This window comes from Callithrix jacchus, chromosome X (assembly GCF_049354715.1).
Source record: "Callithrix jacchus isolate 240 chromosome X, calJac240_pri, whole genome shotgun sequence".
In the NCBI taxonomy this organism is placed as follows: domain Eukaryota; kingdom Metazoa; phylum Chordata; class Mammalia; order Primates; family Cebidae; genus Callithrix; species Callithrix jacchus.
In genome coordinates this window covers 10,154,315-10,165,525 of record NC_133524.1, presented here as the reverse complement: position 1 = coordinate 10,165,525, position 11,211 = coordinate 10,154,315, and the positions used below count along the sequence as shown (strand labels likewise).

Here is an 11,211-nt window from a genome sequence, read left to right as displayed (position 1 = left end):
AGAATTTGTTTTTCTTTTTTGAGACAGGGTCTACTCTCACCCAGGCTGGAGTGCAATAATGTGATCATAGCTCATTGCAGCCTCCAATTTCTAGGCTCAAGTGATCCTCCTGCCTCAGCCTTCCTAGTAGCTGGAACACCGGCACATGTCACCACGCCCAGCTAATTTTTTTTTTAAATTTAAGTGGGAGGTATATGTGTGTGTGTGTGTGTGTATATATATATATATATACACACACACACACATTTTTATTGCATTTTAGGTTTTGCAGTACATGTGAAGAACATGCAAGATAGTTGCATAGGTACACACATGGCAGTGTGATGTGCTGCCTTCCTCCCCATCACCTATATCTGGCATTTCTCACCATGCTATCTCTCCCCAACTCCCCACCCCCACTGTCCCTCCCCTATTTTTTTTTTTTTTTTTTTTTTTTGTAGAGAGACGGGGTCTCCCTATGTCTTCCAGGCTGGTCTTGAACTCCCGGACTGAAGCGATCCTGTCGCTTCGGCCTCCCAAAGTGCTAGGATTCCAGGTGCGTGACACCACACCCAGGCAGGTCTGCTGTTTTAATATTTGTTTCTTTTGTTTGTTGTTGTTGTTTCGGCTTTCCTCCTCCTGCCCTCTTTTGGGTTATCTGAACATGTTTTAGTTGATCTATTGAGTTGTCTGAATCTCTTTGTACAGTTTTCAGTGGTTGTTCTAGGGATGACAATACACAGGCATTTCAGAGCCTTTTTTTTTCATTGCTTTTTAGGTTTTGGGGTACATGTGCAGAACATGCAAGATAGTTGCATAGGTACACACGTGGCAGTGTGTTTTGCTGCCTTTTTTAAAAAAAATGATTGATCGGATGACAGGGTCTGGTTCTGCTGCTCAGGCTGGAGTGCAGTGGCATGATCTCAGTTCACTGCAACCTCTGCCTCCTGTGCTCAAGTGATCTTCTCACCTCAGCTTCCCCCAGTAGCTGGGACTACAGGTGCAGGTCACCATGTCCAGCTGACTTTTTTAAAATTTTTAGTAGAGATGCAGTTTTGCCATGCTGCCAGTATGGTCTTGACCTCCTAGGCTCAAGCAATCCTCCCACCTCGGCCTCCCAAAAGTGCTGGGATCACAGGCATGAGCAACTGCATCCAGACCACAGTCTATTTAGAACGAGTATTTCATCACTTCCAGAGGAATGTGGCAAGCTTATCACTAGGTGAGTCTTTCTCCTTGCATCCTTTAGGTTATGGCTGTCTTATACATTAAGATCTACACCTACCCCTTCTAATTCTTAAATACCATTTTGTTTTCTTTTTCAAACTTAAAAAAACATTGAAGAAGCTGCGCTTGGTGGCTCATGCCTGTAATCCCAGCACTTTGGGAGGACAAGGCAGGTGGATAACCTGAGGTCAGGAGTTTGAGAACAGCCTGACCAACATGGTGAAACCCCATCTCTACTAAAAATACAAAATTATCCAGGCATGGTGGCACATGCCATGCTTGTAATCCCAGCTACTCAGGAGGCTGAGATAGGAGAATTGTTTGAACCTGGGAGGCAAGAGGTTGCAGTGAGCCTAGATCATGCCATTGCACTCTAGTGTGGGCAACAAGAACAAAACTCCTCAAAAAAAAAAAAAAAAAAAGAAAAATTGAAGAAACATGCTATTCTTATATGTGCCAAAAAGTTGACAACTGTTATGGACTGAATGTTTGCCCCTTTATCCCCTAATTAGATGTTGAAATCCTAACCCCAATGTGCTAGTATTTAGGAGGTAGGGTCTTTGGGAGGTAATCAGGCCATGAGGGCAGAACTGCCCATGAATGGGATTAGAGAAGAGGCCAGAGGCCGGGCATGTAGGCTCACGCCTGTAATCCCAACACTTTGGAAGGCTGAGGTGGGCAAATCATGAGGTCAGTTCAAGACCAGCCTGGCCAACATGGTGAAACCCTGTCTCAAAACACACACACACACCCCTCATGTTGAATTGTAACCCCCCCCCCATATTGGAAAAGGGGCCTAGTGGGAGATGACTGGATCATGGGAGTGGATTTCCCTCTTGCTGTTGTTACGATAGTGAGTTCGCATGAGCTCTGGTTGTTTTAAAAGTGTGTAGCACCTCCCCCTTCTCTCTCTCCTTCCTGTTCCAACCGCATGAAACATGACTCCTTCTTCTTTGCCTTCTGCTATAATTGTAAGTTTCCTGAGGCCTCCCCAGTCATGCTTTCTGTACAGCCTGTGGAACTGTGAGCCAATTAAGCCTCTTTTCTTTATGGATTACCCAGTCTCAGGTAGTTCTTTATAGCAATGCAAGAATGGACAAAGACACCATATTATAATTTTCTGGTAAAAAGAGAAGGAGAATATTAATAATTATATTTGTATGAATACATTGACAAGAGAATAAGTAAACTATAGTCCCAGGAAATGGCTTTTGCATCTCTTCTGTGGACACCTAAGAGCAGACAGATCATATGGAAGGCTCTTAGGAAGGCTATGTTGGGCGAGATGCACATTTTCTCCAAATATTTGATGATAAACTTTTTCAAACAGCAAAGTTGAGAGTTTTACAGTAAACACCTGTATACTCACTACCAACTTTCTGCCATTAGTGTTTTACTGCGCCTATCTCATATCATTACACCTATTCATCTCTCCTCACCCATTCACGCATCGCATCTTTTATGCATTTCAAAGCAAACTGCAGACATCAGTAATTCTTCCCTAAATACATCAGCTTGCATAGCATAAAGTGCAGTTCAATATTTATTTTTTCATAAAATGCACAAATCTTACGAGTATAATGGTTGAATTTTTACAAAAGCCAACACCTGTGTAACCCAGGCCCCTATCCATCTGCAGAACATGAACTTCACCCCAAGTACCCTGTGCCTACCCCACCCTCTGGAGACAACTGTGACTTTGATATTTTCTACCACAGACAGCTTGGCCAATTCTAGAACCTCACATAAACAAAGTCCTACAGCAGGCACTCCTCTTACCTCAGCCGTCTCCCACTTGGCACAGTGTTTATTAGATGCATTCTTAAATTTTGTGTTTCAGTAATCCATGCCTTTGCATTTCTGAGCAGAATTTTATTGTACAGAGCAGACCGTCATTATTTATTCTCCTGTTGATAAACATTAGAGCTGTTTCCAGTTTTTGACTGTTAGAAAATATTAGAATGAATCACAGAAACTGATCTACTTTACAGCCCAAAGCTTAACAAGAGGTTAAACATAGAAATTAAGATCTGACCATCATAAGGCCAGGAGTGGTGGTTCATGCCTGAAATCCCAGCACTTTGGGAGGCTGAGGCGGATGGATCACTTGAGGTCAGGAGTTCGAGACCAGCCTGGCCAGCATGGTGAAACCCTGTCTCTACTAAAAATACAAAAATTAGCCGGGCATGGTGGCACACACTTATAATCTCAGCTATTCAGGAGACTGAGGCACGTGAATTACTTGAACTCGGGAGGTTGCAGCGAGCAGAGATTGCACCACTGCACTCCAGCCTGAGTGACATAGCAAGATGCTGTCTCTACAAAAATAAAAAGTGAGCCAGGTGTGGTGCAGTGTACCTGTAGTCCCAGTTACTTGGGAGGCTGAGATGGGAGGATCACTTGAGCCCTGGATTTGGAGGCTGCAGTGAGTCATGACTACACCATGGCACTCCAGCCTGGGCGACAGAGGAAGACTGCATCTTTTCTTCCTTTTTCTAAAGTGCCTTCCCATAACCCCGACTGCCTAACCTTCAGGTCTCACAAATTTGTTTCCTAACAGAAACATCTGTAATCCTACCAATTAACAGAAATGAATAGTATCTCTCGGGTGGTTCTGGTGGGCAGATCTGATGACAGGGACAGTGTTTCCTCCAGGTCCACGGCAGAATGATGAGAGCCATATTCATAGCTTATACAGCCCTGCTGTGATTCAAGCATGGTGTCTAAGCACAGGTACATGTATCAACTCACTTGAGCTCACAGCAGCCCACCTCCAATTATGAGAGAAGCAGCTGGGGCTCACAGAGACTAGGTCACTTGCTGTGGCCACATAACTAGGAAGTGACAGAGGTGGCTTTGCTCCAGGCAGCTTGGCTTCATGGTCCCAGCTGCTTTGGTGCCACCCCATATCAGTAGACACTACAGGGCGGGCGAGACGGAGCCCATGGACAGCCCCAATTCTTCACCTCTCCCTGTATCCACACTGTGCCAGGTGAATTTATGGTTCCTCCACTAAAGAGGTGGAGCCCGTTCCACACCCTTCGATGCCAGTTGGCCAGACGTGCTTTGCCAGAAGGTTAGCAGGTGTGACAGGACAAAGCCAGGAGAAGCCCCTTGGTGACAGGGTGTGTTGTCTTGTGTCCCTGCCATAAACACATCTAGCCACACTGCTGGTCCCACAAGGAAGAGGAGAGGAACACAGCACAGAGCCCAGCCCAAATCAGCTCATCTATAAATTCATGAGCTAAGCCAATACTTTGTTCCAGTGAACACTGCTGATATTTTATAGTTGTTTGTCACACAGCATTACTGGGGCACCAGCTAACTGATGTAATCTGGCCTGTGGTTTACTCAGATGGCTTAAGAATCTGACATATGGTGAGGATTTTTTTTTTTTACAAAAGCTATAAGGTAGATAAATCAAAGACATGCTCTATTCACTTGAAGAGACACTATTTATTTTGTTACAGTCAAGCAGAAAGATCTGTTGAGAGGTGAATGGTAAGTGTCAAGCACGAAATCTACACACATTTGCTGCAGTGGACTGAAGGATACAAGCCACAGGCCACAACCCATAGGCAGAGCCTTCCACAGCCTCACTACGACAGGGTGAGGGAGCAGCTGCCACCTAAGAATACCAGGGCCAACCATTAGCACCAGATTGCTTTTCTATGAATAACAACAACTAGATACAGAGTTATGGACATTAACTCACTAGAATCTTTGGATCCCCACTAACCAGACATTTCAGAGGCAAACAGGGGAACTGACAGGACAGCTGTGACTCTATGCAATTTGCTACAAGGATACTCGAGCACTATGTATTGCTATGTAGAAGAGAAAGTCCTAAAGACATCGAAAGGCTGGGTACAGACACACAAATTGGATTATTCACATTTTACACACATATCATCAGAATGACCACAATACCGTATTTGAGGGCAAAGAATAACAGGTAAAAGCTCTATCAAACAAAATACTCTGAAATCCTTGGGTCGTCTCCCTGGGGGAGAAAGATGAGGATAAGTGCACAGCCAGTTTCACCTTTTCAGACGTGACCAACATTCACAGCAAGTGACTACCAGCTGGAGAGAAGAAGGAAGCTTCACTGGCAAAACAGGGATTTTCCAAGTTAGCAAGAGCTTAATTTAATAGGAATACACACTTTTAGAAGGGCATTTATCCTTTTGGCATTGGTAGGCTGCCAAAAAGGTGGTTTATTGCCTGCATCATTGAGCTTGCCAGTTTGGACGTGGCTCTATGGAATGCATTACCGTCAGTGTGGACCCTCTGGCTCAGGACGTGTGGATTACAGTCTTTTAAGACATCTATGTGTGTGCTTTGGTAAGGCTGTGGTCACTGCTGCTGACAAAATGAAATCTCTATTCCACTGGAAAACTTCTTTTATGGGAATAAGGGGAAGGCAGGATTAAAATGATCCTTGATCCAACAAATGCCCTAATACAACCTAAATGTGAAGTCACCCAAGGGATTCACTCACCATTAACATGCATTTAATCAGATAAACATTTTTTGAAGAAATACACTGAATCTATATTAGATAAAAATAAGTAAGTTATAAATTATAACCAAGCCATCGGCGGCTGAACGTCTTTTCGTGTGCTTGTTTGCCATGCGTGTATGCTCTTTGGTGAAGTGTCTCAAGTCTTTTGCCTGCTTTTTACTTGAGCTGTTTGTTTTTTTACTTTTCAGTTTGAGAGTCCTTTGTACATCCTAGACACAAACCTTTTGTCAGATACACAATTTGCAAATATTTTCTCCCAATCTGTGACCTGTCAATTGCAAATTGACAGCATGTCAGTGTTTTCTTTTAATAAACCAGGTGCTCTTTAGAATCCTGCCACTTCAGTCAAGAAAATGGGCACAGAATCTTTAAACTTCGTGACAGAAAAAGATCAAGCTCAGGAGTTGTGCAGTCCATGGGACCTCTGAAGAGCCAGAGGAAGGGTCTTCCCGTACATGGAATGTGCCCCTCATGCCATGCTAAACTATTTAAGGAAGAAGAAATGGAAAAGTAGCCAATTATCATGGACAACCATATGCATACAAAATACATGGGGGGAAAGTAACTTAAAGAATATTCTGTTGGTCTTGAGAAACAGCTAACAAGCACATTATTACTGGACACACTCTTAACCAAAAAATTTTACTTTGCAGAAAAACTGATGTTGGGTGAGAAGGACTAAAGCTATTTGCCTACTTGGTGCGTGTGTTTTAAAGCATGCGTATTATTTAAGTGGTAATTTAATCTTAGAACAAGTGAATCCAACAATGCAGGCTGATCATTTCACAGTTGGTTTTTAACCATTAGGAAACTATTCACCTTTCCAAAAAGTTAATAAATTATCATCATCATCACCATCACGATTTATGCTGGGTCAGAGAACATCATTAGATAACAGACAGATGCTCACACTGTTGAATGAGCAGGGACAAAACCTGGCCGCCCATGCCTGGATGAATCACAAGAGAAGATGCGCACCAGGGTCTCCCTTCTCATGCACATCATGACGTGCTGGCTGCTGTCCAAGCAGTTGGCTAAGCATCTGAAGACGGGAGGAACAATGGGTCTCCCACTGACAGTAACCGCTCGGCATGCACCATGGGCCCAGCCCATAGCCCGTGCAGTGGAAATTCATCATTCAGCAGAGCCTAGCATCACGTGTAGTTATATGTAAAGGAAAATGGCTCTCAACAATCAAAAGGGAAACTAAAAAATTAAATAAATCATCCCACACAAACACAAAAGTTATTGCTTTTCTAACAGCCCTTTTGCTATGGGAGAAGTCTCTCTCCAGGGCACCAACATGGGTGGGGTCTTCGTGAGTATCCTTGGGAATGGAGCTGGAGCTTGGAGGCCCCGTGTCCCTCCTCCACTGGGGACAGAGCTCTTATTTGCCCCTTTCGGGCTGAAGGCTGTCAAATAAGCACTTCAGCTGCTCTTCACCAAGGTGGATTTTATCTTCCAGCTCCCGCTGCTCAATGATGAGGGCCGACTTCATCTTCACGAAGTGCTCATAGTCCGCGAGGCTTTCCTCGCTCAGATAGTTGGCCAAAATGTCAAAGACGATGCGCTCGCGGCGGTCCAGATTCTCCTTGAGCTCCTTGGCATCCTCATGCTGCTGGACCAGGACTCTCTGCTTCTCAAGCAGTGATTGCTGTTGACAGACAAACAAGCCCATTGAGGACCAGGATGAAAGCCAGGGCACTGGTCAACCCTTGAAGACACTGGCAACTTGTGGGGGGTGTCCCACAACTTATCGATGAAAACCCTGATGCCACCAGAGATTTGATGGGATCCACACAGACAAACCCAGGGCCTGGGGGCACATGTCTCATGGCTGCAGCGGGCTCCAGCCTGAGGCCTCCAGAAGCTGCCCACGGGCCTCTCTGAGTTTCCTTCTGCTGTGTGAGCCTGACTCTCTCCCACCTGTCTTGAATGGTGAGCAGAAGTCACCAAGGGACTCACAATGACAGAATTCTGAGATGCTACAAAGGGCAAAGGACTGCAGGACCCTCTTGGCATCAAGGTGCGCTCCATGGCAGCACTGTGAGACAGCTGGCCACGTGGGAAGACGCGAAAGAAATTCAGGGCAGGCTTGCTAAACCCTCCTGGCAGGAGGAGGAGGAGCCCTTGAGCCTGCAGAGAGTGTCTGCACACGAGCAAGCCTGAGGGTGGAGAAGATGCAGGGCTGTGCACGGGTGTTGGCCAGTGGCCCCCTCGGGCACAATGCCACCCTGACCTAGCTAGTTCCACAACACAGTTACTAAGCACTTGGCTGAGTGCAGAAGGGCATCGTCTCCAAGCCCAGTGCCAGGACAGTGTACTGTGCTCACATGGAGAAATCACTCTCACCTGGAGAGAGGGGAGGGGTGCTTCTTCTGCTTCCCTTCTGAGAGTGGTTGTTTTATTCATGATACAGACGAACACACTGAAGGGCTGTTCTGTGCAAACAAAACTAGCCGTTCTACTGATATTTGGCTTATGAGGTAAAAGCCAACAAGGCAGCTATTATTTCTCTTGTTTCATATGTGAAAGGACGAAAGACAGACCCACTGAGAAACGCCTTGAGAGCTGCACGCCTCCGGAGCAGAATAAAAGCGAGGTGCACTGTCTGGTTCCTTCTAGACTGATATATGCCCTCTTGTTAAATCACAGCTACAACCACCACAAAAAAATACCTATCATTGAGTACTTATGATCGTCAGGAGGCAGGTATATCTGCTGTGGACTTACAGGTGGTCAAAGAAAAGTTAAAAACAAACACATGATTTTCTAGGAAGACATGATTATCAGTAAGAGTCAAGAGTCAATAGGAATATCTGAAAAAATATTGAGAAGAGGTGACAGTTCTTTGGGAAGATCTTGCAGCCCTGCAGCCCAATGATGGTTCAACTCCCTGCATCTGATGAGCACCCCCCTGCCCCACACACAATGAAAAGGAGGTTGGCATGGTGGCTCACACCTTTAATCCCAGCACTTTGGGAGGCTGAGGCAGGCGGATCACTTGAGCTCAGGAGTTCCAGACCAGCCTGGCCAAAATGGTGAAACCCCATCTCTACCAAAAAAATAGAAAAATTAGCCAGGCATGGCGACAAGCACCTGTGAGCTCAGCTACTCAGGAAGCTGAGGTGGGAGAATTGCTTGAACCTAGGGAGGCAGAGGCTGCAGTGAACTGAGATTGCACCACTGCACTCTAGCATGGGCAACAGAATGAGACCCTACCACTTACAAACAAACAAACAACTAAATAAATGTAAAAGGAAGGAGAGGAAACAGAGCGTGCACTGCTTCGACAAGGTATGCAGGAGGAGGTGGACAGGCCATGTGGAAGCTATGCTAGGCTTCAAGGAGCTTTCACAACACTCGAAAACCAGCCTTCCCACGAGACCACCCCCCAATTTCCAAATCAGACTCATCAGCATTTACCCGATCGCCAGGAGAAGCGCTGTCGTCCAAATTATTGAGGGCATTCTCCACCCGGGCCAGACGGCCTGACAGTGACAGCAGGAGGTTCACCACTTTGTCCAGGTCCCCAATGAACATTCGGAACTTGTCAAACTCACTGGGCTTGCAGACGCCTTTCACAATGGCCTCCACCTCGGCCCCCAGCACGGTGTTGGCCTGCACGTCCTCCAGCAGGCTCTCGCGTGCTTCCCGGAGCACCTGCAGCTTGCGGCTGATGCTCTCGATGAGCTCCTGCTGTTGGGCGTGGGACAGCAAGGGAACACAGAGACACTGGTTAGGCTGGCCCCACCCCGGCCATGCTGTTCACTGCCGCCTTGGTGCACCTGCGCCAAAGGTGCAGTCGACCTGCGTGAAAGCTCACTTTTGTGTCATCAAATAATAGGGGATTTAAATGACTACGGGAAAGGAAAATGACTCCTGATGACATTATTGGCATTTAAAAATAAAACAAACCTGTTCTCGTTCTGTTCATGCCCTATTAGACAACATCAGAGTTGTGGCCCCGATGCTCCTCATGGTAGATGCAGTTTCAACCCATATCTTTGGAAGGAGTCATAGACCTATATATTCTGTCCTTTGCAATTTTCCAATTTAAGGACTCACATAGAAACTATTGAGTCTTATGTCCAGCACTGAATTCCGTGATTAGTAAGTGTTCTGTACATATAATTATTGTCACTAGCAATTATTTTTATTAATTTTGTTTTTATTTTTTGAGACAGGGTCTTGCTCTGTTGCTCAGGCTGGAGTGCAACGGCTCGATCTCAGATCACTGCAACTCCCTCCTCCCAGCTTCAAGTGATTCTCGTGCCTCAGCCTCCCAAGTAGCTGGGATAACAGGCGCACACCACCACACCTGGCTAATTTTTGTAATTTTAGTAGAGATGGGGTTTCACCACGTTGGCCAGACTAATATTGAACTCCTGACCTCAGGTGATCTGCCCACCTTGGCCTCCCAAAGTGCTGGGATTACAGGCGTGAGCCACCACACCTGGCCTAGCAATGAAAACTTAAGACCAATAAAGGGATACTAATGAACTTAAAAGACAATCTTTTACTATAATCTACTGATTTCAACTTGACCAAAATGCAAATAGATGGGACTGTTTTAAAAATTGTAGTAAAATATATATAACATAAAGCCTGCCATCTTAGTCATTTTTCACACCACAGTTCTGCGGTGTGTGGTACATTCATGCTGCTGGCCACCCGCCGCCGCCATCCGTCTCTAGAACTCTTGCATCATCCCCAACTGAAACCATGTAACTATTAGACACTAATACTCTATGCCCCTTCCCACCAGCCTTCTAAATGATTCTACCTTTCTGCTGGCTTAGAGAAGCGGCCTTGCTATGTTGCTCTAGCTACAGCTCACTGGCTATTCATAGACATGATCATAGTACACTAGAGCCTTAAACCCCTGGCTTCAAGTGATCCTCCTGCCTCAGCCTCCTGAGTAGCTGTGACTATAGGCAGGTATCACCACACCCATTTATAAATGATTAATTTTTAAAGAGTAAAAATAAAAGTGAAACGTATGAACCCTTTAAATCAGCTGCCATCCTAAAGTGAGGTGGCAACATACACTTTGATCTGAGTGACGGACAAAGAAACAGATCCTCCTCCTCCTCTAATGCCATATTTGAGAGAAATTACAGGGGTGGCTTTAAAGAGTCCAACAGGTAAGTCTTGCTTGGAAGAACCCTGTCTCATGGCCAAGGCAGTCCTTCTACCTTTGAATCCATCCACAGCATGTGTCATGGGCGTTTACCTGAGCAGAGTGAATTGTAAGGAAGCAAGGGTTACGACAAAGGCCATGAGCTGCCTTTCAAGGCTCTCCCCGCCTGAGATACTATTGACTACACCAGCCTCACCTCCACTACCACTGCAATTTGCTTGGGGCTGTGATGCCAGCACACGCTCTGGAGAGTGCATGGCAGGACAGACACTGAAGAGTACTCAGGTGCACAGATCAAAATGAACAGGAAAGCTCACTTTGTCATAACAAGCAACAC

At 45.7% G+C, this 11,211-nt stretch overlaps 1 protein-coding gene across 12 annotated transcripts in view; it reads right to left on the bottom strand.

The window, feature by feature from the left end:
* Positions 1–4,642: 4,642 nt before the first annotated feature.
* The window catches only part of SHROOM2 (shroom family member 2), a 159,702-nt gene continuing 153,133 nt past the window's right edge, over positions 4,643–11,211 (bottom strand). For 7 of the 12 annotated variants that reach the window (XM_035289205.3, XM_035289207.3, XM_035289212.3 and 4 more), the window contains 2 exons: positions 9,158–9,430; positions 4,643–7,385 (listed from right to left, as the gene is read on the bottom strand). In XM_035289205.3, coding sequence (XP_035145096.3) covers positions 7,119–7,385; positions 9,158–9,430 — 540 coding nt within the window. In that variant the 3' untranslated portion in view covers positions 4,643–7,118. The remainder of the gene's footprint in view (positions 7,386–9,157; positions 9,431–11,211) is intronic. The other 5 variants (XM_035289206.3, XM_078362500.1, XM_035289216.3 and 2 more) reach the window with 1 other exon arrangement.